This window comes from Anopheles arabiensis, chromosome 3 (assembly GCF_016920715.1).
Source record: "Anopheles arabiensis isolate DONGOLA chromosome 3, AaraD3, whole genome shotgun sequence".
Lineage (NCBI taxonomy): Eukaryota > Metazoa > Arthropoda > Insecta > Diptera > Culicidae > Anopheles > Anopheles arabiensis.
Genome location: NC_053518.1, coordinates 90,395,400 through 90,422,073, shown reverse-complemented (window position 1 = coordinate 90,422,073; position 26,674 = coordinate 90,395,400). Strand labels below are relative to the sequence as shown.

Genomic DNA, 26,674 nt, shown 5'->3' with positions numbered 1-26,674 from the left:
ATGTTCTACGGTGTATTCCATTTTTTTAACATAGGTTTTTGTTTTTGCCGGATTGGATCCGATCCGGAGCACTGTGGTCTGCGCCAATACGAGTGCCACCATGACCTATTTCTCAATGCTTGGGGGATACCATGTCGTAATGCTGGTCGGTAGTTTGATATAAAAATTGGAGAAAACAATCGGCCACATTTTTAATGTTTATTTAAGACAATTACCGCACACCAGCTTACTGCACTGATGCAACTGCAAAACTAAAAGATGCATTTATCCCACGTTTATACTAACGGCTGTCGAGCTTGGCATTGAATCGTTTTAAAATGACGGTTATTTCGAGTGCACCGTACCGCAGTACCACAGCCATTCAGTTTTGGAGAAGTTGAACAATACGCTCAAACTTTAAGCATTCAATAAAATAAACTTAAGCAACAAATATCCTAATTTCTTTCGTTAAACTAATAAATAAATGAAATCATGTGTTGTAATGTTTCTAACCATTGCTCGATTAGCGCTTTTTGCATTTATTCCACAGTTGGAACACATTTTCCTTTTATTTTTACCAGACTATTATATTTTCCCACATGTTTGTTTGTTTGTTTGTTTGTTTTGTTTTTTGCCTCAATTTTGCCCTCCTCGTCCTGCTCTTGCTCCCTTCTGTTTTTTTTCTACAATCATTCATTACTTTAGGATAAATGGTACAGTTCCTTTGTTTTGCACAGTTTGAATCGTAATTTTGATACCACTCGTTAGGGGGATGGGGAATCATCCCGCACTATGCGCGCAGAATTATCATCTTAAATGCCCGAAATGTTTTACTGATTATAGTTATAGTTTGTATTATCTGTCTGCCTCCTTCTTGCTATCAAAAAAGTGATTCCCATTCCCAAACGGTAGTCCCACCTACAAGTTCATGCTCGTTTTCTGTGCCTTGTTTAACGATTCAGCTCGATATCTAGGTAATAAGTGGTAGTAGTGGGGGTGTGTGCGTCACCTCCATTAGCCCTTCGTGTTGAGCTTCCCCAAACACACACACACTTCCTCATGCACGTACACAAACGCCTGAATAAAAGAAAGTTCAAGCATTCGAGGTTGATAACAAAATTTGTGCTAGGAAAAAATAAGTCGCCACACGTGAAGGATGTGCTACAAACAAAAAAACAAACGAACCGAACAGATACAAGAGACTGTACAGTTTTTAAGAGCAATAACTCGATGCCTTGTTTTCGGAGAAACAGCTACTTGAGAGAATGCTTACATTTATGTTGAAAAATGCAATGAGTAAGACAAAAAAAAGTGAAAAATAATACAAACATAAGAAAAACAAATGTAAAAACAACTGACAACATAAAACATATAAAAAGAGAAAACAGAAAAACATGATAGCAACACAATGGAAAACGAAGTAAACTACGTCCATAGAAGAAAAGCAAAGAGAGGAAAAAAGAAAGAAAAACTAAACATGGTATTAATTTTCAAGTAATATTTTCTTCTTCTTCAATTTGTAGCAGTTTTTCGTTCTCAAGGCTGGTTGGAGCCCCGTTTTCTCTTTTGTCCTGTCAATCCTTCCTCAGCTTTCGCTCTCTTGCATACGTTCTTTACTCTCTCTCTCGCACTCTCTTCGGGTTACTCTGACTTAACAACACTTACACAGCTACGCCTTCATTTATCATCGATTCACATTTAGAGCTCGGTACCGATTTCTTGTTTCTTTTTTCCTACTCCGGCGTCTCTTCTCTCGAGCGTATTACTTTTGGTAGAAGAAACTGTATCGCATCGATTCGAGCTGCGCTGCTTGGCACACACTAAGACAATTCCCTCCCTGCGTAACACACGCGCAAGAACGAACGAAACGACACGAAACGGAAAAAAGAAGAACTTCGCAACCCTCTCTAAGCTGCACAAACACAAATAAACACTAATCCCATTTCAATTTGTTTTGTTTTTGTTGTCTATACACACACACTCTTTTCGGCTGTTTTCGTATCCCTTTTTTCAAGCTTCTTCCCACCTGTCTATCAAACTTTGAGCCCTAGTTCCTGTGCAACCTAGCAGTGGTGTTGCTGTGTTGGCCTTACATAATCTGCACATAATACTCCGTGGGCTTTCTTCGAAAACTTCCCTCTGGCCCTAGAGGCTCTTTCTGAAGCTCTGTGTTGTAATTGCGCTGTACTACGAACTAATGCTTAAATAAAAAGGAAAAAAAACTAAAAATACATTTACACAACTGAACGCCGCTCTCTAGCCCCACCTTTTTAAGCTCACGAGATAAACGTAACATACCCAAAAAAAAGAACATAAAAGCGACAGTTAACAAAGGACTCGTTAAAGCGTTATTTTTACAAGCTCGCGCGAGAAACAATGCAAAGGTAAATCCTTCTTATTGGCCATTGAGTTGTGAATAATGCGAACAGCCGGGGGTGGAAAAAATGAAAAATCCTTTGTAAACGAACTGAGAGACATACACGCACAGAGCCGGCAACACGCAGCACATCCACGGAACGCTATGGCCATCTCTACACACCGGACGTTTTGGTTGCGTTTATGGGTGTGTGTGTGTGTGAGTGTATGCTCACTATATCTTACACCAGCAGGACGAAGCTTCCGGTGGCTGTTGGTGGTGTTGATGATGGAGGCGCCATTGCAGCACTCCCCGTCACTCATCGCTCCCGGTACCATCGGCCACGAGGTTTGCGCAGCTTGCGCGGACTGTACTTGTTCGGCGAAGAGGAGTTGAAGGTGCTTTTCGTTGTAGTGCTGGAGCTCGTACTAGCCGCCGTTCCCATCCCGGATGACGTCATCACGACCGTCGAGGTGCCACCGGACGAGGTGAACGTTAGCTTCACACGTGGTTGGTGCTGCTGCTTTCCGAAACCCACCGCAGGAGGCGCTGTTAGCGTTGTGATGGTGGACTCACCGTCATCATCATCGTCGTCGTCCTCCTCCTCCTCTTCCTCCTCCTGTTCATCTTCCGCTTCCTCTTCCTCGCCATCGTCCTCGAGATGATCCTCCTCTTCCAGCTCCTCGACCTCAACGAACTCCGCATCCACTATCGGCGGATCGGTATCGTCGTGCTGATCGCTGTAATCGTGGTCGGCCATCACGAGCTTCCGTTTCTCATCCTCTCGCCGCGCCTGTTGCCGATGGTGATGATGATTATGGTGATGATGATGATGATGGCGCTGTGCTTCACCCGCAGGGAATGTGTCCTCCTCGTCCCGGTGGAGATGTTCCGCACCACCGTCCACCCCATCGTCACCATCCTCCTCTTCCTCAACCTCTTCCACCTCGAGCAGCTCGTAGTGCTCCTCCTCATCGACTTCCTCCAGCTCGGTCGCCACCTCATCGTCCTCCTCTTGCGCCTCCTCCTCCTCCTCTTCCTCCTCCACCTCCATTAGCTCGTGATGACGATCGGCGGCATCTTCCTCTTCCTCTTCAATCAAATGCTCCTCCAGCAGATCATGCACTCGGCTCGATTCGCGCCGCTGCCGCTGATGATGGAATTGCTGCTCCGGAAGATGGTGCTGCTTCTGCTGCACTTCCTGCAAACATTCCTCCTCCTCCTGCTCCTGCTGCTGCTGCTGCTCCTCAATGGTGGTGGTAAGGGTACACAGCAACGGATCCTCTTCTTCCTTCTCACCATCATCGTTCGAGTGGCCATCGCTGTTGTTATTGAAATGACCGCTGGTAGCCGCTTCCTTCCTTTTTGCAGCCTTTGGCAATCGCTTCCGGGCCAGCAACTGTTTCGCCTTGAGGGTCAACTTTTTGCTTCTCTTGCCATCCGTGGTACCACCAACACCACTACCAGCAACAGCCGCATCGTCAGCCATAAGTTCGCTGTCTTTCTTTTTCCTCCCACCGGCGCTGCTTGGCTTCCTTCCCGACGGTGACGTCGTTGGCTTTCGCGGCTTCTTTTCCTCCGCTTTCCTTCGACGATTACCTTTCCCGGTGCTGTTGCCGTCGACAGCCTTCTTCCCATTCACAAGCGTGACCTCCGCTGCGGTCGTTGCCTCCGCTGCGCTCTGCACAAAGTTCGTTTTGATCAAACTCACAAACGGAAGCTTTTTCGGCGTTTGCTTGCCAGCGCCGTAGGTACGCTTCGGCGGCGAGTAGCCAAACGTCGACGAGCGGGTCTTTATTTTCGACGGCGTGAGAACAACCCCTCCTTCTCCTCCTTCTCCAGCTTTGGCACGGGAAGAATATTGCTCGGCGGTGGTGGTGTGCTGCTGCTCCTCTTCCTCCTCGATGCTCTCACAATCGTGTGCTTTTGCTGGTGCCGGTGAAAGCGGCGCCTTGTCGTCCGCACCGTACGATGAGGAGGAAGAGGAAGAGGTGGACGTCGTTAGCGGGGGCGACAGTGGCATCATCGAGGGAGGCGGCAACGGTGGCCCTAAGGAGGATGATTTCCGCCTTTTCGACGACGAAGCGGCACGGATTTGTACGTCATGGTGTTTCTTCGCTGGCGGTCGTTTGCCACCCCCACCCGCCCTACCCTTCGCTGTCTGATCGGCACGCACAGCCGCACGCCGGTTCTTTACCATCTTGTTGCGTATCCGTTCGCTGGGCGTTCGGGGCGATTTGGTGGCTTTGTGAGTGGTGGTGGTGGTCAGCGGAGCGTTCACTGAGTGCTCTTCCTCCTCCTCATCCTCCTCCTCGGTGGCGGCGGCACTGTGGATCGTTTCCTCGTTGTCCGAGCTCTCTTTCCGCCGCACCCGGATGGCCGGTAGCCGTGGATTCGTCTGCGACGGGGCGGAAGGTACAGCTGCGGGATCGTTCGGCGCGGAGGGCAGTTCACTCGTCGACGGTGGCCGCTCGTCGGGCGGGTTTATGGCGGTCGAGGACGAGGTGGTATCACAGTCGTCGCTAACGAAGATGCTTCGCGAGCTGATGGAGTCGCACTCCTTGTCGTCGCTGTCGTGCGTCGCCAGGGCAACCGAACTGCGGTGACGATTCGTTACCCCACCGGTTTGCTGCTTCTGGCGAGCGTCTTCCTTCGGGAGATGATGCTCCTCCTGCTCGTTGTTGGCTGCAACGTCTTCGCGGGAATGTTTTCGCTTGGGCGGAGATGGCCCACCCCCTCCGCCACCGTCGTAATCGACCCGGGTCATCGTGGTGGTCGTTTTCGTCACATACTTGCAACTGTTTACACCCAGCACTGGTCCACTGGTAGGGGCGGAGGGCGTTGGGGGACATGGCACATTTTCGCCACCAGCTGTCGCCGCCCCTCCCCGGCCGGGAGTGGTGGTAAACGGAACCGTACCGCGGTTGAGACTCCCGGGAGCCAGAATAGAGGACGGCGAGGCAGAGGAAAAGCCGGGCGGCTTGGAAGAAGGCGATGAAAGTAGGCGCTGCAGCTGGCTGTTGTCTCGCATCAGCGCAGCCCGAAGCGTTGGCATGGTGTCGACCGTCGGCCCCGGCACCGTAGTACTTCGGTCCTTTTCTGTTGGCCTTTTCTCACACGTCGTCACTGCTACAGCTTCCTTCGTCTGCTCGTCGTCGTCGTCATCGTGTTCGTCATCGCAAGTCGCAACCGCATTGATATGGTCACGCTTTGCGACACCCCGCTTCCCTCCAACCGACCGTTTCCTTCCCCTCCGTCCCACTGGTGTGTGGTTTGCTCGCGCTTCCTCCTTGCTGTCGTCCTCCCGCTGCTTCCGGCGCACACTGTCAGTCTTTTTATGGTTTGCTAGAGCAACGTCCTTCCGAGACGCTCCGCCGACCCTCGCAGGACGAATCTTTTCTTCCACCACCGTGTCAGCATCATCGTCCTCGTCTTCGTGCTCCTCCTCATCCTCCTCGTCCGCTTCGTCGTCATTGTCTTCCCCTTCGTCCTGTTCCTCGTTGTCTTCATCTTCCTCATCCTCTTCCTCGGTCTCAGCATGCCTTTGCAGCGACTCTTCCGCTTTGATCGCACACTGCTGCGGCTTCTGCTGCGACAACGAGCCATCTTCCTCCTCCTCGTCTTTCTCCTCCCCTCGCTGCTCTTCCGGTTCCTTTTTGATCGACTCCCTCGACAACGATTTCTTGCCCCCGGCCAACGAGGAGGGTAGCATGAAGCGTGACTGCTGCCGGGTGCGCGTACCAATCTTCCGCTTGTTCGTCGGCCAACCGGTACGATTGATGCGCTTCTTGAGGAATGTGCCACCGACACTGCCCGGTCCGCTGCCCGGTCCGCACGCGGCCAGCGGTGACCCGCTGTCGAACAGCTGCAGCCCAATTACCGGCGAGCCGGACGAAATGGCCAACCCCGAGCCGGTTCCGCTCGCGACCATCGGTCGCTCCTTCCGATCGTACTGGACGATCTTCTTCACCACCGATTCGCAGCGCTGCACAAGCTTCAGGCTGAGCGGCGGTTCCGTGCCGACGGTTTGCAACACATCCAGCAGGTCGCGCTTGCTTACCGGCAGCTCGTTCCGTTCGATGGCGATGCCTTCCTGCACGACCGACGGTGGCAGAAGTAGCTCCTGGTCCATCATCAAATCATCCTGCTCCAGTAGCGTCTCGCTCTTGTCCGCTGTTTCGTCGATCGCAATCCGCTCATCCGTCTCTTCCGCTTCGCCCGTATCCGAGCGCTCTTGCTTAACGATTGCACCGAGCGTCGTACAACCCTCCTTGCTGCCGGTGACGCGCTTCAGCTCGTCGGACAGGAACGCGTCCAGCTCCTGGCACAGGGTGCGGCTGTTCACGTAGCTGCTGTCCGGGAAGAGCGGCCGATCGAACTTGATACCGCCGGTGGACGAGCCCGCCCGCGAGCTGGCACGATCGCTCGCCCGCGAACAGGATCGGCTCGGCTCCTCCCCGTTGCTGTCAGCGTCCTGATGCAGGAGCTGCTCGTGCAGGGCCGTCGTTTGCGTTGCCGTCGCCGTCGTCGCCTTGCGCGGGCTGGTGAGAATTTTGATCGTGCCCGCCCGCTTCCGGTGCTGCTGCTGCTGCAGCAGGCTGAGAATGGCCAGGGTGGAGGCGTGCTCGCGGGGCGATTTGCGCGGCCGCTCGTTCGCTCCCGCAATGAGCCGCGCTATCCGGCTGCTGTTGCTGCTCGCTTCACCGGCCGCCGTAGCCGCGCTGCTGCCACTTCCTCCTCCTGCGTCGGTTTTCGAAGAGCCGCTGCCATCGGTGCCACCGCCGCCTTCCTGCAGCAGCAGCTTGCGCTTCTTCAACGGCAGCGAAGAAAGCGACGACGAGGGTGAGCACTTTTTCGACTCGGTCGGCTCGTCGGCAGTTGACGCCGCCCCGCCAAAACTTTGCTGCACATCGGAAGAGCTGGGCCGCGAGCTCTTCCGGCCGCCCGGCGACGATGGTTCCAGCGAGGCCGAGGAGCAAGACTGCAGCGAGGTGGTTCGATTCGATTTCCGGCTCGCCGGCACCACCTTGTAGTTTAGTATGCAGCAGTTCTGCCCCAGCGCCGGCAGCGGTCCCATCTCGTACGGCAGTTTCCGGTAGCCTAGGAAAAAACAACACAAAAAGCGTCACAAATTAGTTTACAAACAAAGGGAACAGGACAATCAGGCCCCTTTCCACTCACCAGTGCTGCCGAAATACTCGTACACCTTCTCCGTACCGTCGTCCTGCCGCTGGAACGTTTCGTACCACGGTTCCAGCGACGGCACGCGCTCGAACGCGAACCGGTACGGTTCGATCTCTTCGCAGCGCTTGCGAAAGTTGATCCACTTGAATACTGCCCCCATCCCATCCTCCTTGCCCTTGATGTAGCTGCTGTGGCTGGCGCCGGCCATCATGGCGGCCCCGTCACCGCCGTACGACGATGTGAACGACGACGAAGACACGGCGCCCGGTGGTGTCGTCTTTGTTTTGGACGCACGGGTGCCCGCTTTGCGTGGCGAGGCAGGGGTGGCCGCCCGCTCGACGGACTCGTTCGTGCGCCGCCTGCTCGAGGGTGGTGGCATTCGCGATGCGTCGAGCAAGTGGCAGTTACAGGAAGCGGCACCACCGGCCTGCAGGCGACTGCCTCGAGCGGCTCGACCTGCACCACGGCGGCCCCGTCGACCGGCGACACCTCCACGGCGTCCCCGTCCACGACCCTTTGCGATACTGCACGTGGGGCAAGGGCCAATGGCGGCGGTGGTGGAAGATGTACTCGTGACCGAGTCTTCCCGGTAAGCTTTCCTCTGCCCGCGACGTCCACGCATTCCTGCGCCTCTACCGCGCCTCGACTTCACCACTACCTGCTTCACCTCCTCCTCTTCATGCTCTTCCTCCTCCTCCTCATCTTTTTCTTCCACCTGTGCTGCATCATCGTTGCTGGCATCATCATCATCATCATGTTGTTGGCCGTCTTCCGACGCGCTCGACTGGCGGCGACGCCGCGCCCGATCGGTGGAAGACGGACTCGTTTTTGCTGCTTCTGCTACTGGGCATGGCTGGATGGGGGCCTCTGGAAATCGCACCCTGGCGTCCACGGGATCCTGACCCTTTCCAAAGTCGGCCGTCTGTTGCGCTTTGCGGCGGGCCGCTGTCTCCAGGCGCGCTCGTTTTGACGCGATCGGTAGCGTAGGCGACGAACGCGACGAAACGGGAGACGACCGATGATCGCTGCTTTCGATCGAGCAGGCGCGCTGGCCGCTGGCAGGGATCGCTTTTTTACGCTTCCGACCACCACCACCACCACTAGTCACTGTGCGCTTTTCCTCCTCTCTCGTCGCTGCAGCTTCTTCGTCCTCGTCCTCTTCCGAATGATTTTCCATTACCACTTCGTTCGTCGTCGCGTCCTCCGCCGCCATCCCCCGGTCCGCCTCGCTGCTGCTAGTGATATCGACCGAGTAGTTGTTCGCACTGCCGCCCTGGTACCCTTCCGACGACGTCTGCCGACCGTCGTCCGTCTCCTCGTCCGAGCTGCTGTCGTCCTTGCGCGGGAACATAAAGTTTTCCGCCTCGTCGTTCAGCAGGCTCAGCTCGGACTGGCGCACGCGCCGTATCTTCACGATCAATCCATTCTTCTTGCCCGGCGACGCACCGTTCACCTTGGACGCTTTGCACGTTGTTCGTGACTGGGCGCTGCTCGGCAGTTGTGCGCTGCCGCCGGTGGCCGTTGGATCCTTTCGTTGGGACGCTTGCAGGCCGGTTGGTGTCGTCGTCGTCGCCGTCGGGCGGGATGTGCTGATGCCACCGCTCGACGAGACGGTCTCCTCTCCTCCTGCCTGGTTATCGATCACTTTGTACAGCAGGGGCGATTTGACCGGCGGTCGCGTCATTGGACTGGGCGCCCGCCATCGTATACCGCGTACTTTGATGTCCTCCAGTGTGACCGTCTTCTTGGCGCTGCCCGACGATCGTTTGTTTGATCCAGCAGTGGCGGCGGCAGGCTTTAGCCGATCGTGCGCCTCCTTCGCCTCATCTTCACAGACACGATTGGAAGGTTCCTCTTCCACCTGTTGCTGCTTGGGAGTCACCACCACCGTGTGCTGTTCCTTTGCTTTCGGCCCAACCCGTATCCGGGACTGGGCCGTCCGCCGTACCGACGTCGACGAGCCGGACATTTTCGACCGCTCGAGCGTTTCGTCCAGCAGGCTGGTGAAGTCTTCGTTCAGGTTCGCTCGCTTGGGATTCTGGCGCAGCCCGAGACTGATGCGCTTCGTGTTTTTCGGATCGAGCCCGTCACACTCGAGCAGCGTCGCTGCCAGCTCGGTCGCGTGGCGTGTCTTTGTACCAGCAGCACCACCACTACCGCTCTCGCTAAGATGGTGATGATGATGATGGTGGTGTTTGTTCATCGATGCTGTCGTTGATGCTTTCAGACCCATGCTTGCAGTGTCCTCTTCCGCCCGTTGCGGGTTGCGCTTGCGTCGACCGGCGCCGGTTTTCGGAGTGCTCGTTTCCTCTGGCCTTGCGTCCTCGGTGGCAGCGGGTGCTTTTGCTTCCGTTGCTGGTACGCCCACCAGCAGGACCGATTTGTGCGCGACCAGCTCCCCGTCGTCCTCGACTGCTTCTTGCTGCTGCTGCTGCTGCTGCTGCTTGGTGCGAAAATCGGTTATCACTTTCATCCCGGCAGCATGATCGAGGACGGCAGCACTATCGGTCGCTTTGCGTTCGTCCCACTGCTGCTGCTTCTCCTTCTCTTGCTGCTGCTGCTGCTGCTGGGCTCGTTCCTGCTGCTGCTTGAGCAATAGTGCGCTGAGGGTTGATTTGTGCTTCTGATGGTTATGATGGTTCAGTTGATTATGTGGATGATGATGAATTGCTGATCGTCGCCCAAACATTCCTTCACCGCTCGCCGCTTCCGGTTCCTCCGCTGGCTTGCTCAACACCTTCTCCTTCTCCTCCTCTTCCCTCACTTCCCGAAACGCGGAGCCCGGTGGTTTACGTTCACTGCGACGCACGCTCACTTCGGCAGTCTCCGCCTCGGTCTGCTGCTGTTTGCACGATCGCACCCTGCTCGTCCTTTGACCCACCAACACCTCCTCCTCCTTCTTCTTGCCACTACTATCACGGTTCGTTACACTAACTCTACTACTACTACTATTGGCAGCACGCTTATCACTAACACCACTGTCACCGACCGCCGGTGATTTGTCCGCCTGTTCTTTTACACACTCCTCCTTCTCTTTCTTCTCAACCACCACGCTATCGTCGAGCCGTACGGAATCGTCCAGCGTTTGGTCCACTTCCGCCAAAAACCCGTCACTACAGTCGAACGTGGCAATCACCGACTGGATCGCAAGCCTAATCAGCGCCTTCTTGTCTTTGTCGCCGTGCTTGTCTTTCCCTTCACACTTCTCTTCCTCACAGTCGGCACCCGTCGACGTCGATGTCGTCGCGGTGCGCTTTCGTTTCACTTTCGCACGCGGTTTGCCCTTCGTTTCCTCACTATTCACGTCGTCGCCTTCCTTCGATGTAGCGATTTTTGCGGGCTTTTCTTCCTCCAACGCTTGCCTCACTGTTGCTTCTACCTGCGTGCTGCGTGCTTCTTGCTCTCCTTCTTTTCCGATCGGTGCTGTTGTGTTTTGTTGTTGTCGTTCGATCAGTTCGTCAGCGGCGGCCGTCGTCGTCGTCGTCACCGCCACCGTCACCGTGGTTGCTTTGATTCGCCTCCCCTCTGCTCCGTCCTCCTCCTCCTCTTTCTCCTCCTGCCGCTTGTCTCCGCCTGTCCCTCCTCCGCCCGCTCCTACTATTGCTTTCGGTTGTGGGGCGGCGGAGGACGCTGGAGGCTTCCTCCGTTCGTACAGCAGCTCCTCGCCCGGACCGCGCTTGATGCGGGTCGTGCTGTGCAGCTGCTGGAAGAAGGTCTCAACAGCAACAGCACCACCGGGACCACCACCCTCACCACCATCGTACCCGTCCTCCTCCGCCAGCTTTGTCTCGTCGCTGTCGCCACCAGCACCGAGCGAATCGAGCAGCCGGTCAAGGGACAGAAAGTTGTCGTCGTTCTGCACGAACGTCTGGTGGCTGTCCGATTGCACGTGCGCCGCCAGCGAGTCGTACTCGATGCGACAAATCTCGCAGTAGCCACAGTCGCGGGGCGGAGCCGCAGCCTTGTCCTGCGCGCGCTTCTTCACCACCGTTTCACCACTCTTCCCCGTCGCCGTCGTTGTGGTTCGTGTGGCAACGCTGTTATTGGCGGCACTGGCAAGCTTTCTCGTCATTCTACTCGTGCTCGTCCCTTCCACAGGTGTGCCACCGCCACCGCCCGGTTCGAGCGTTACGTTTCCCTTTCTCTTCTGCTCATCCACCGGTTGCTGCTTCCGTTCGGGCGCTTCGTGCACGTCCGCAAACGGTGCCTTTCTCCCGGCCAGTTCCCTATCGGTGAGCAACAGCACCGGCCACTGCTTAAACTCCTGGTACACTGGCCGATGGTTGCCCGGGGCCGACCGGGACTCGATCTTTACGAACCGTCCGCGCAGATGGTGCACGTGCTGGCCGCCTGACGGTCGAGCACCGTGCGACTGGTGATGCCGATGGTGATGTCGATGCGATCGCCCACTAGCGTCGGTCCTACCGTCACCCCCTAATCGACCAGCTTTGGAGCTATCACCAGCGCCGTTCGCTGCTTGCGGCAGCGAGGCGAGCACCTTGCGCAGAAACTTGAGCGCGTACTCGGCACTCCAGATCAGCGTGCCCCAGGAGCGGGCCTGATGGACCGGGCTGTTCTGGCGGCTGGCGGCGGTGGTCGTCGCCGCACTCGTGCGCGTGATGGCCGCCCCGGACGGGCTGTAGCAGGACGGGCTGGGCGCCTGCTTGTGGTGGGAGGACGTGTGAATGGACGAGGGTGTGGCGGCTTTCGTGGGCGTCGAACCGTACGCCGTTGGGTTCAGGGGCGACGAGTGGAGCAAGCTGTAGGAAGGCTGTGCTTGATGGTGGTGCTGTTGCTGTTGCTGTTGCTGCTGCTGCTGCTGCCGGACACGCTGTAGCATAGCATCTGCACGGCTGCGTGGTACTGCTGCTGCTGCTGCTGATGATGTTGCCGACAGACTGGAGGACAAGTGGTGGTTTGGCTTAACCTAAAAAAAAAGGAAAAACAAAAAGGGGATTTTAAATAAAAAGCTCTTTTTTGAAACGTCAACCACCACACACACACACACACTTACCTTCCCATCAAACCCTACCGAAGCCGCGGTGGTGCTGGAGGAGACTGCTGCCGGCCCAGCCACCACGTGCTTCTGCTGCGCGGATGCCGCTGCACCACTGGCCGTCGTGATGCATGCTCCCGCGGAAGAGGACGGTGCTGCTGCTGCTGCTGCTGCTGATGTTATCGGTGGTGGACATGGTGACGATGTACGACTGGTCGCCGGTCCGTAATCATTTACATATTGACCGTGGGTTTGCTGCTGGTGCGTCAGATGAAGAAGTTGACGCGAGGTGCGCTGCAGCGGCGGCAGCGGCGCCGGCTGCCGTTGATGCGCGGGTCGCGCTGGATTTTCGGCCGAGCTGACGACGCCCGATGGCGAGGCACAGTACGGCGGCTGCTCTCGCTGCTGTTCGCCAGTCTCGCCAACAGCAGCAGTCGGCTGTAGTTTGTCAGTTACGAAGTGCGTAACATCCTTGTTGAGGAAAAATTCTACCGACTGTGGGAGAGAAAGTATTGGGAGGAAAACAGGAAAAAAAACAATTATTAGTCAATGTTCATTCAGCTACAATAACAACACAATTGTCATGGCAAATAGTAGGTATGGAAATTAAAGTGTGTCTGTGTTTGACAACTTTTTATACAAATACTCTCTCACACATACACACACACACACTTCTCAAACACTCAATTTCACTCTTTCGCCCACAATCAACAGCAGAAGAGGCAAACGCAAAAGCGAAATTTCTCTTCCAAGAGAAAAGATAGACCCTCTCTCTCTCTCTCTTTCATTAATCACTGTATGATGCTCCCCGGCATCTCCGGCTATTTAATATTCCCCCCACGCACACATCCTCATACACTTCTTTTTTTGTATGCTCACGCTATATCATAACAAACCACAGCAACGACGTTCACGACCGTTCACCACACAAGCGCGGAGCTGTGTTTGCCATTTGCCCGAACGTCCCGAGGCCCGAACAAGCAGAACACAGGGCAGAGTTTCACGTTCTCGCAGGTTTCGACGACCCGACCAACAGGCCCTCGCCTACTGCACCCGCTTCATTCACACAGCGTTGAGGCGAACAAAAAGGCGAGCTCTGCTTTTCCCACAGTGAAAAGTCGATAATCGAGAGAAATCGATCGATTTTGGCGTTTGGGGGGGCTTTCGAAATAAGGGCTGTTACTGCTCCGGTTGCGAAACGCACAAAGCGAGCACGTTGGCAAAAAGAAGGGAAGCGACAGGCCTCCTGCTTTCGAATTTCACAACTGGAACTGGGTTATTGATGCAAAAAAAGAAAAGGAAAGGACATTAATTTGCCCCCACATGGTTTCAATTGACTCTTCCTGTCACTTTGTTTAGACGCACCTTCTTGTATTCCTTTATTAGAGCTACTTAAACACAAACACGTCTTAAAGCTATCTTACACAATCAACAAAGTAGTTTGTAATCGCTCCAAAGGCAACGTCGTCAGCCTATAATCCACGATGTTTTCACCTCTTATGCGCGTTTCATGCTGTGAGTTCTCGACCTCGTCACACACCACACTCGGCGTAAAAAAGAACATTGAACCGTTGCTGGTGGCGTGTGCTCTGAGGCCCGTTTGTGACTGGGTACACACCGTAACTCCCTCTTCCTGCACTTCTCCATTCTACACACAACATAACCACACACACACATACAGAGAAGGCTCTTTTTTCTTGTTGATGTTGGTAGTGGTGGTAGATACTGAACCTTTGCGTAAGATATGCGCAGAGAGCATAAGAGAGAAGAGATGTAGAAAGCGAACGTTGAGAAAGGAATGAAAGGAAAAAAATGTAGGCAAAACGAGAGAGAAGGGAATGAGAGATGCGAAACAACCTCTCCATGCTTCAGCTTTCACATATAGATTATTATTTAAATTGCAATAAACATCTTAACTTGATATAACTCACAAACTGAACAGTAAACAAACCAAATAAGTATGGAACAGTTTTCGATTGCATTTTTATGTTGGTTTACCGATTGAACTAACACACAAACACATTCAAACGTTTCGACATTAGTGTTAGTTTGTGTGTGTACCAAATTTAAACCTAAATATGCTTCCGTTGTTTTTGTTTGTTTTCTTTGCGGGAGACGCAACGCTGTGGCAATCAGTTTGTTTGTGAGAAGAGGATAGTAAATAGAAAATGCTTTAAGTTTGCTCGTTATTAGGAAGAATCAACTTCAAATTGTTAGTTGTAACATAAGAGAGTTTCCGGACATAGTAATTTTTATGCAATTATTTAAATAACGAATTTGTTTCACAAAAGATCTTATATTTTTTTCATAATTTTCTTAGAAGGTTTTGAACCCTCCAGGAACGAAGCATAGAAACCAAAAGGAACGCTATTTCTTGGAAGTAACATAAGAAATCAATTCCAAGAAAAAAAACATACACACACACACGTCCCAACATTTCATTGATCATACAAACACACGCAAACTCGACCCTATTCTCTCTCCCTCTCTCTCTCTCTCGTCACAATTCCACGTAAACAAAACTCTCCAGAGAAACCCGAACGAAAGAGAGAAAGAACTAGATTGAGCGTTTGCTCGCGCGCGCAAAGGGCGAAACCTTCATCTCTCGCTTGCGTCTTCGTTGCGTTCTGCTCATTCTACGCGCAACTGCTGGCGGGGGCCGTCCGTTCGAAGGCGAGTGCTGGCTTGCCCAGCACAGACACACAACACAAAATGGAGTTGAATATAGCTCCCTGCTGCTGCTGCTGCTGCTGCTGGGCAAAAACGAAGGCCCGGGCGTCTGTCCGCCCGCTCCGTTCTCACCGTGCTGCGTGTCGGAGTGTGTATGTATAGCGAGATCACCAGCAGCAGCAGCCATTTTTGATTTCGATTCTGTATTGCGCTTGCTGCTGGCCCTTGTGTGCTGGCGATACACTCCTCCTATATAAGCTCCACCACACAGCAAGCAACCAAGCGCTGTAGAGCGCAGTGTGCCCGTTGAATTTTGCTATGCTCCCCCACACAGCAGCATCGTCATCGTTTCCTTCACGCCCCCCGTGTGTATGTGTGCTTGGCGGTGGGCGTACGTGTATGTGTGATTTTCCACAGTTTGCTCTGAAACTTCGTCGCTGCCAGCACACTATGATGGGGGAAAAGGCTTTCAAGGTGTACAGTCTACAGTCAGTCAGTCAGTCCCTGCTGCTTCGTTCGCTGCTGGGTAATGGATGCAACTTCCATACACACACAGATACATACAGAAAACCAAGGTAATATGGTGATGGACGAGACGGCAATTACGACCGTTGCAACAACTCTCCCCAATGGGGAGTTTTACATTACGATTACGTGCACGTAATAACCTCCAGTGTGACCAAATTCATTTAGAAACTACCCACACACACACACACACACACATACACCAACGGTACACCACCAAACAGGGTCATGGCAAACGATAAATATCCGATATTATGTTTACTTGAAAATGGATGCCTCTTTACACAATTTGTTTTGAATTTCGTTTAAAAAGTACAACAACTTCCATTTGCCTCCCCTAGATGGCAGCACGGGACCACAATCATAACACAAATTCTGCATAGGGGAGGGGGGTACGGCTGGAGCGACGACGTTTGTTTGACGTTTGTTTGGAGCAATACACACACACACAAACACTTTTATAAAACAACATTCAGACATAACCTAAAACGCTACCAGTCCAACGAAGCAGGCTAAGAAACTCTGCCGACAGCACCACCGAGGCTAACAGTAAGGGAGTAAGGGGTGTCTTTGGCAGTTGAAAGAACGGGAAAGGAAAATCAAAGTAGCAGCTCCACCGCCACCACCACGAAGACCACCACTGCTGTATGCTGCTGAGTCAGCAAACCCATTTCAAAGCAATATACTATGGGGTGGTAGAAGAAACGACCGCTGCACATTTCCTACACACCGACACCGACCGAAGATGGTGGTAGTGGCGCTGAAAATATACGCACACTGCTGGCTGGCTGAATCGACTTTCTCGGTGATGTTGTTTGCCGTTCGAGCAATAATGGAAGAAACAAGCGCACACAAACGGGTCTGTCGCTCGCGGCGGCAATGGTCGTCGTCGTCGTCGTCGTTTTCGTTGTGGACTGTGGGGGCTACCTAAACCCGAACCGAAATGGCATTTTCGTTCAACCGTGTTGTTCCTTTGCAGCAGAGAACATACACTGTTCCCTTCGTGCCGAAATCCAACGCACACGCACCACACGCGCGCTGCTGCTGTTCAGCTTTTCTTTGCTGGGAGACGTGTGTGGGGGAGGTCTTCTTTCTCCTATCATCACCCCCACACAGCGCATTCTCGTGCGCAAAGTAAGTCCATTCTCCTGCTAGCGTGTACTGCCGCTTTACTGGCTTTACTGGGCGACCGAAAGACGTCTCTTTCCCCAGCAGCCACCCAGGCAAATGTGCGCGCTAATGGGACGACAAAAACTCTGACTCTGGACGACGGTTGATGATGGTTGTGGCCGACCCCGAGGGAAGCTATTTCAACCTTTTAGGCCCGCAATCGTTCTTCTCGTACAAAACCCCGCTCGGATGTGTGCGTGCGCTACAAGAAGAAACAAGAAACCGTATTCAGCGATCTGTACGGCGGCAGTCGGGTGAAGCTGAAGGAACGCAAAAGAAACCACATGAAGAGCGCCGTGCGTGTGTCTGGTGGTCGTCGACGCAGTTGCCAATCTCTCCCATACATACAGGCATACTTGCACACCATTCTCTCTTCAGGCACCGGTTTAGCAACAACAACAGCAGCAAAAAAGCCTCCCAACTTCTGAGACGTTCGCTCGTGTTCCTGCCGCCAATAAGTTTTGCCAAGCTGAGCTGGTCGACGGGGATGATGCTGTTGATGATGATGATGATGGTTGCAGTCTGCTGCTGATCTTTTCTTGTATCTTTTTTTGCTCATTGGGACAAACGTCGGTGCGGGTTAGAGCTTGATTGGAGCATTTAAACGGCCTTTTTGCACATCTGCGGTCGATTGTGTATGTGTTTGTTTCGCTCTCTCTAAAGGGTAGGTTAGAGTAAGACCGTCTGTCGACCGAACAAGCAGTTACCTAAAAGTATAAAAATCATCATAATAAAAAAAGGAACTCTTTGTTAATGTTTAAATGTCTATTTCACCTTGAATCTTTCATTGTTGCAGAGCTTTGTTTGTCATTCACTAATAAACTCGTGTCGGTTTTGGAAATACCTGGCACCTGGAAGAGTTGTGTCTTCTACTTATGCAAAAGTACACTTTCATGATGGAAAATACATTCGTACCCTTAGGAATTCGCCGAAAAGCCACAAGAACAACCATCTGCCATCGAGACATTTATATTGGCACTCAACATGTTTTTTTCTTCAAGAGAACCAAGAAATGATGCAATACACGAGAAAAGGAACAATTAATTGCTATTTATCTGAGTCGTTTCGTGCAACAGTTGACGGAATTGATGCTCACCAACGGGAAGAAAGGGAGAACAACAACGAGCAGCGGAAGAAAAATAAGAAAAAAACAAAATGGTAACAACCAAACTGAACGCACAAGAAGTTCAACAAACGAGAGGTTGGGAGGGTCGCTTTTGTACACGACAAAAGGGAAACAACATCACACACACACAGGACGGGGGTATTGTGGGGTAAGAGTGTGTTCAATGTGTGTTTTGCCTTTGCTTTGATGCCCCTCTCTCTCTCTTTCTCTCTCTCTCTCTCTCTCTGCTCCAGTGCGGCCGCCGCGGTTTGCATACCGGTTTTGCTTAATCTTTTGAACATGTTTTTCGGCACTGCTTCCTATTTCCTGTTTTGCTTCAACTGCTGTGCGCTTTCATTGGTGACAGCTTTGTGAGCTAATACAAAGAATAATTAGAAAGGAAAGTTTTATACAAAAAGACAACATTCTCAAACTCGCCTGTAGCTATGCGTACGGTAAACATAGCAAGCCATGAAAAATAACAACAAAACATTGTAAACAACGCGCCCGCCACACTACTACATTTACACACGCCAAACAGGGCCCAAACTCTTTCCCCGTCCCATCGGTAGCCGTTTTTCTCTGTCTATCAAAACCAAGAGACGAGCTGTCACTTCTTAATAGCAACAGCAGCAGCACACAAATAGAAAAACCGTGTGACACAACCACACACACACACACACACACTTGAGCGTACAAAAGTAGTTGCATTTTATGTTGGTGGGGATGGTGAAGAGCGAGAAAACAATAATAAATTACCATTGCAAGACGAATTACACGTCGCAGTGCTTTACGCTCTCTTTAAGTTAATTTGGATGTTTAAACAAAAAACATTTTAAATATACAGAAATTGTTTAAAAGCATTCAAAATCTCCCCAAGCATAGCAACAATATCATAGCTACTGGGAAAAACCAATCACGAGGACAAAATGTATTGCTTCATTCCAGGTCCACGTCGAGAAAAGGCCTCCGGAACCTACCCCAGCCCCCATTCCATTCGTGTGTTGAATTTTTCATTTAGAACAGAAACCGACAAATGTAGAAAACCTCGACCTTCTCCTCTCTTCTCCCCGTCACACTGCTAGTGTAACAAACACACATACACATGCACACACACACAGGCGAGCGCAAGAAGCAACATTGTTCCGTGCTGCTGCCCAGTTCGCCCCTTCCCTCCCTTTCATACATTCCCCATCGCCCTGTTTCTCCATAGCCCCCCCCCACCCTCCAAACCCTCTCCACCCTTTTCCTGAATGTGTTTTGAGTGTTTTGTTGCGTGGCAGCAACAGCAGCAAATGTGTGACGACGACGGGTTTTCATGGACGCAACGGCGGCAGGGCAAGAAAACAAGAGAGAAAGACACACGGCTGGACAATTACGAGCAACGGGGGGAACTGGGGGGAGGTCGTGTGGAAAGGGATGGAGGGGGGGGGGTGAAATTGAAAGGTAGATAATGCACGGGAAGACACAGCAGCAAAAAAGGGCGCCTTTTTCTTCCCCCTTTCTGTAGCAAACAAAGTAAGCGGCGCGCACACGTAGAGACAGTGATACGTGTGCGTGTGTGTGGGAGCGCCTACTAGTACTACAACCCAACACACAAACGGAGCGTTTGGTTAAATCTATTTAAAATGGTTGCGTTTAGGGTAAATGCACGATAAACAATGGAAGTTCCTTTGCAAGTTTGAACGCTCGCAGTAAAAGTGATGGTTGGAAAATTGCAGCAATATGCAAGGGGGAGTGATGCAACTCCCACCACCCTAATTCGTACATTGAAATGCACTTTCCTCGCTGGCCGATGGTCTGGTGGTCGGTCAAATTGACCTCATTTCCGGATATTGATTTCTGCTTCTTCGGCCCGTGTGCGTACATAATTCACATTCGCGCACACACTGGGAGGAGTTGGGAGGAGCACAATATGCATCTCTCGCGCGCGCATACACATCGTATTACAAAAAAAGCCCCAGGGCTATATCTCATCCAAGCAGCATAACTATGCTAATATACGCAACGCACATCGAGCATACAACGGCACTTCATACTACAAGAGGGTTTGTGTATGTGTGTGTGCGTGTATATCCACTCTCCCAACATAAACGGGTACGCACGTACAATTCCACACACTGAAAAAAAAATACACGCACTCATACTAATGCATGCAACACACACACAAACAGCTAAGAAAATGAATTCACTTAAAAAAAAACAACGCTCAAACGCGCACACACACAAACTCAACACAACTCACATCTCTCGCTCACTCTGTTTTACACTTGCTTGTTTTTTTACATATGTTGCTCGTTGCATACATACACGGCAGAGGCACACACTTATTGAACCGTTTAACTATTTAGCCACTTCCATTACTACCCTACATTTATTGATTTTTTTTTTGTTTTGTTCAGTTTTTGGTAAGTTGTTGGTTCTTTTTGCTTCCACCAGCGAGACAAGCCATCAGAGAGAGAAAGAACGAGAGAGAGAGAGCGCGCGCACAAATTTCTCATTATGCTACGAGGGCCCGCGCGCGCGCTCACCAATACCGATGCACGTAGGGCAATGGGAAATAAATGGGAAGAGAGAAACGATATGCGCGCGGCCTGTGTGTTAGAGCGGTCTCTCGTTCCGACGTTGCGGTTTTCGACGGCTCGTTTTGCCTGTGCCCTGCTTGCGAACCACTATGGTCGACGTTACGGCTGCCTACTCTGCTGCCACTGCTGCTGAAAAACGCCATTTTCGAACGCATTTAGCACAAGAAGAAAACGCCCTTTTCCGTCGAAACACGGTGGGGGATGTTGGTGTGTGAGCGTAAGCTTCCCTTGCGATGGCTTCACACTGGTTGTGGGGCATTACACACTGAACAAAAATGCAGTGATATAATATTAATTGAACGCTCTATACAACCATGTAAGAGATGACGGGGCAAAAAGGCCGTTGGCTAGGGGGGGAATGATAATACAATTTCGATGACTAGTTGGCGGGGCAGTTTGACAAGGTTCACCGAGCCTCAGCACCACACACTCACTCACACCCCCCTGCTGTCTACAGGGAGCTCTTCACTACGTTGCATGTGAGTCGTGGCATTATATACAGCAGACCCAGCAGTGGAACGGTGGAACGTTTTGCGCTTCCGTAACCATTCCCTCGCCTTGCCGTTGGTACCGACGAGAAAATGGCGAATATCATCACCTCATTCCCGTGTACCAGCAACAGCAGCAGCAGCAACAGCACCGGGCAGGATTGCTGCGTACAAAATCCGGGCGAGGGCGAACGAGAACCACACACCACCACCAAAACCGGGGCCGCCGCAATGCTCGATGCGAACGAGGGGCAGGAAACAACGGGCGGTGTGTGCAGCAAGAAGCTCCAACACACAATCATCCCGCGCGGCCCTTCCCAGCAGCCACACATCATGCCTCCTCATGCCCAACCAACTCAACCCAACACACCAGCCAGGCCAGCCGCTAACCGCATCGAAAATTCAACCAACGCGCGTCCGACCAAACGGGAAGCAACGCAACGGAGACGGGCGGGGCAGGGCAGGGCAGGGCAGGCAGCAAACACACAACATACCGCCGCAATAAAAACACTCAACCATTCACACACACACCAGCAGCAGCAAGCTGTCAGAAGCACACGCGCGCACACACGTTCACAAACGTACGCACACACACACACACACTAACGAAACATCATCGATCGAGGCGCAGCGAAACGGGCCCAAAAGGAAAGAGAGCGCAACAGAGAAATGGTGGGTAAAACGAAGAGAAAAATCATACGCACACACACAAACACACACAGGCACACACACACACACACACTTTTTGATACTGAAATTGATGATGAGAAAACGGTAGATATTGTATCAGCAGATACGGTGAGCTGCTTGGGGGAGAATAGGAAAGAAAAAGCCCCCTTCCCCCTTACACACACACAAACACTAACCTATTATTTCACACACGCTGGGGCCATCTAACGCCTATCTTACTGCTGGCAGCACATACACATTCACACACAAATGCTTGTAGTTTTCTTTCCTTCCTTCAGCGCTGCTGGCTGTATTGCCTTTTTTGTTTAACACACTTTTTTCACCCACACACACACGCACACACAAACAGGCGGTGGAGTCAATCGCAAACACACCACCGCTTTCACACGCCACCTACCCGCGCTTGAGCGATACAATGGTACGCACGCACACTATACACACACACATAGAAACACACGGCCACAGTGTGACACTGGCTCGTCGAGCGTAGCGCTGCTCCGTACGAGTACACGTCTGCACAGCTCGAGTGCAACAATATCAATGAAGCCGTCTGGCGCGGTGGCTGCTTCGATGAGCGTCTGGTAGCGAGCAAATGTCTCTCTTCAACCGTACCGCAATGAGAGCGCGAGCGAGAGAGAGAGCGATCCCGCACGCACGCACACATCCAAACACACACACTCTGCCCGTTTGCGCAACTGTGTGGAGGAAAGCAAAAGCAAAAAAAAAGACGAAACGACGGCTCGCGCGCCTTCAGTGAGTGTTGCAAGGGTAAAGACAGCAAAGGTAGAGGCGCGCAGCAACGGCCTAAAACGGCACACGGAATAACGCGAACAAAGATGGCCGCGCGCAGCAAGCCGATGCGAAAACGGGAAAAATATCACACCGTGCGCACTGCCGCGGGCGCCTTATATTTAGTAAAATGAGTGAAAATACATTTAAATATCAAATAGCAATTGTACAGGGTGGCGGCGACGGCAGCAGTGGCTGCAACTTGCTGACGAGTCAGTAAAGCGCACAAAAACAAAACAATGTCTTGTTTTGATGCATGTGTGAGAAAGAGAAGAAGGTGTGAGAGTGAGATGGAAGCAGGGTACTGTTTCCCCCCCCCACCTCGGTGTGTGCGCGTGTTATGTGTTACACATCAATAACGAACCCTTTTTTCGCAATTTAAATGCAAATTCTAAGCGCCACACTAAAACGAATTCTTTACGAGACTTTTATGATGGATTTTAGATTGTGTTTTAGCATTTATTTGCCATTGCTCACGCGCTTGAAAATAGAAACACACACACACACACTGACCCCCTGCCTGTTGGCATTTTCTCGCCTCTCAATACAGCCTTTCTCTGTCCTTTTCTCTCGGACTCTCTCTCTCTTTCACCCTTTTTTGCCGATCGGAGAGCGTTTGCTCTTCGTTCTGAGGAAAAATGCCGGGTGGGTCGTGATTTTCCGTTTCGGGTCGAATGGACCGATCACGTACAGTTAAGGATGAATACGAAAGGGGGCAATGGTTTTTCATACTTACACCACCCAGCTGCTTGATGGTCGTCTCGATCTTCGTCGCGATCTGGTGCTGCTCGATGTCCAGGTAGAACCGATGGTACACTAGCGGCTTCGGACCCTTCACCAGCTGCACCTTGTTGTCTGTGGGGAAAGACGACGTATGAAAAAGGAAGAAATAGAAGAAGAAAAAAAAACAAAATTTACTTTAAATTTACACACTCACAGTATACATAGGGGGAAAATAAAGGTAATGCCTAAAACAGACACAACAAACAACAACATCCGGAGCACACAACCTCCCTCCCACACCCACACACACACACACAGTCATAAACATATCCAAACGGTGTCAATACGCGCAACGTTCTTCGTTGCCATAGTTTCTTCTCTTGCCGAGAAAATTGTGTCATTCGGTGTACAAAAACACAAACATCAAACTGCAGGGTTCTTGGGAGTGGGTTTGCAAAATTTCAAAAAATGTGCAAATTTTCAACAGAAAAAAACATAATATGCCTTAAATTGGTTAGTAACATGGTATTTACTATGCTTCTGATTTTTTGCTCAAAATAAAAAAAGTCTTTTAGTAAATATAAGATTGCTTTTAAATTTAAATCTATACTAAAAGAATCTTCAAATAAAAATCCATATTTGCATACAATTACAGTTCAGTTCGTTAGTTCAAACTGTACTACACGCTATGCGGAAACTAACTAATGATTATATGTTTTTCTTCAATAAAATCAAATTGCTTTTTATACTTTAAAATGATCTAAAACTATTGTATGAAATTGCAGTCAATGATGGCATTTAGTGTCATACAACAATCGTAAAATATATCGCTGATGGAACAACGAAATGTTAGCACAAATATAAGTGAGATATAACGTTCCTCATAGCTCACCTCAAATGAAAGCGTCTAATAAATTTTGGGGATTTTTTGCATGTAATTTTAGTGCTTAATATAAAATACAAAAAAAAAACCATTGATGGACCCCCCGTGTGCGCAATAGAAGAACAGAAGCACACAAACACTTCAACAGTCGCGCCCTTAGCGACAGCTGCGCAGCTGTCAAATCAACAGGAGCAGACGACGGCGATTGTCTCTCGCCCTCAAATATGCTCAAACAACAGCAGTACGCATCATCATCAGCATATCAACATCATTAGCATTCATTTCGGTCGATGTTTCGCAGCAAATCCAATTCCAATCGTATCGTCTTCACTTCATCCTCTTTCAATGGTCAACGACTTCCAAAACGAACGGCACACAAATTTGCCTCTTCATATTCGCTCAAGAAATTAGCAAATCGCTCTCGGCGCTGGAGACGAACCACATCAGGGGAGGGGGAGCAACACACGCAAAATTCGTCGTACGCATGGGGCAATGACTCCTAGACAACGGAGGCATATTTGACAGGAATGCCAATCAGAGGAAACCGGTCGAAAGTAAACAAAAGCAAAGCGCTCCGCACACACGCAAAAAAAAAACAAAAACCAGTTCCCGCGAAGAATACGCAATCAAAGTTTTGCATTCATTTGCGTACATTTGCGTAAACACTTACTCGCTTTCCTTTGGGATGCCTGAGACGGACGGTGCTGCTGTTCCTCCTGTTGTTCCTGCTGCTGCTGCTGCTGTTGACCGGCGATCCTGGAAAGTTTGGCCTTCGAGGGCGAGACCATGCCTCTGCCGTAGCAGCGGCGCAGGATACTGTCTCTCCCGCCCTCCCTCCCCGTAAGCGTTCACCGCGAGTCAACCGTTACCGGCGGAGTCCTTCCAAGTCGGCAGGCAACATCCTTGCGGCAACTAGTTTTGCAAATGGAGGACGCTCTTTGAAATGTCACCGTCACAAGCTAGTTAAGTTACGATAAGCCATACACGAAAAGTACACCTCACGGGATTTCACATATTAAATTATTCGATTGAGCCCTTTAAAGGACACTGAAAAGCAGAGAAACACAACGCACACTATTATAAGCAAGAATTGTGAAGCAAAAGCCTTTTGACGCGCACCAAATGGCCAACTATCTGGTCGAGCTCCACTTTCGCATAAATATTGTATGAAAAACTGAACACTTTTTCTCACAACTCTATAATGGATGATCTTTTTGCACATAAACACACGACACAATGTTGCCACGATTAGTACCTCAGCATGTACAACGACAACACAACATATTGCGCGCCATTTTCTATTTTCGATCACTGCGGCAACGATGCTGCCGCCGCCGCTGCTGCTGCTGCTGTGCGTGCGACACACGGTGCCTAAATACAAACAGAAGAAACTGAACCCTGAAAACCGGCCAAAAAACTACAGCGTCACAAAACACACACACGCGCACATTCACTCACGCACACTACGCATCGTAGCTTTCGTGTGCGTGTTTACGCACATATCGTTGCCGGGCATCACACAAAAGGGATTGCTTCTGTTGTGTTCTTCGCCCTGTCTCAGCAGGCAGCTGGTGTCTGTTGGTCAAAACGATGGGCGAGAGGAGGAGGAGGGGTGAAACGTGCCAAAATTCGCCATTTTTGTCAATTGGCTTCTTGCCTGCCACACACACACGCACAGCCGGGTGAAGGGAGCGCTGTTTCGATTTTAGTTTCCGAAAGAAAACGAAATGGCGCTTCTTTTCCTTTGGAATGAACCCAAAGCTGGACGATGTGTGGTTGCTGTGTTTCAATCTGAATCTATCGCCTCTGCTTATCACCAACAACAACAACAACAACCACAACGGGCAGGAAGGCCTCAATGTCAACCACCGACCGAGTGTGGCCGTGATTGTTTTGCTTTTACGTGTGCTCTACATTAGCCGCCACACACACACACACACACACACACACACACACACACACACACACACACACACACACACACACACACACAGTAGGCTGCTATTTCAGCTCCATCTCCTTGGCGACTGCTACGGAAATCACTTTAGCGATAAATTACCGTACAACACCCAACACACAAACATAGAAATGCAAAGAAATGGCGGGAAATAATTGGATCACAACATTTGCTTTCGACGTACCGAGCCAAACAATACGGCGCACAAACACACACACACGCACACACACGCGCACTCTGCACAGTAAACGCGGCAAGCGGCACACAAATTGTTACGCCACCGGGCCAAGTATTGTTCGGGGAAAGAGCGATTTGATGTGGTGTTTTTCGTGCCCTGCTCTGGTCCGGTCGGAATGATCGTGTTGAGAATTGCGCGAAACAAACAAACCGCTTTCGCGTTCGCTTGGTGAACAACAGACGAGCGGGCAGAATCCTTGAAACACGAAAAATGACACAACAGGGAGGAGCGATAAGAAGAGCTAGTGCACAGTGGTCGCCCCGATGGACAGTTCGGTGGAGGCAAGGGCACCTTGTGGCAGATTTGGAAAAAGCCGATTTTTTGTAGTTAAGGTTA

The 26,674-nt window shown here is 51.2% G+C and overlaps 1 protein-coding gene across 4 annotated transcripts; it reads right to left on the bottom strand.

The window, feature by feature from the left end:
• Positions 1-479: 479 nt before the first annotated feature.
• On the bottom strand, positions 480-26,554 carry LOC120904916. Of its 4 annotated transcripts, none has more exons than XM_040315400.1 (6): positions 26,285-26,554; positions 24,814-25,514; positions 23,274-23,392; positions 12,534-13,010; positions 7,517-12,446; positions 480-7,435 (listed from the first exon to the last, which is right to left on the bottom strand). In XM_040315400.1, the coding sequence occupies exons 2-6, from the start codon at positions 24,929-24,931 to the stop codon at positions 2,655-2,657; spliced, it is 10,425 nt and encodes a 3,474-aa protein (XP_040171334.1). In that variant the 5' UTR covers positions 24,932-25,514; positions 26,285-26,554; the 3' UTR covers positions 480-2,654. The 4 variants fall into 4 exon arrangements, with proteins under 4 accessions (XP_040171334.1, XP_040171335.1, XP_040171337.1 ...); XM_040315401.1 differs by having other exon boundaries at positions 24,814-25,190; XM_040315403.1 differs by lacking the exon at positions 26,285-26,554 and adding an exon at positions 26,203-26,221 and having other exon boundaries at positions 24,814-25,190.
• Positions 26,555-26,674: the final 120 nt, after the last annotated feature.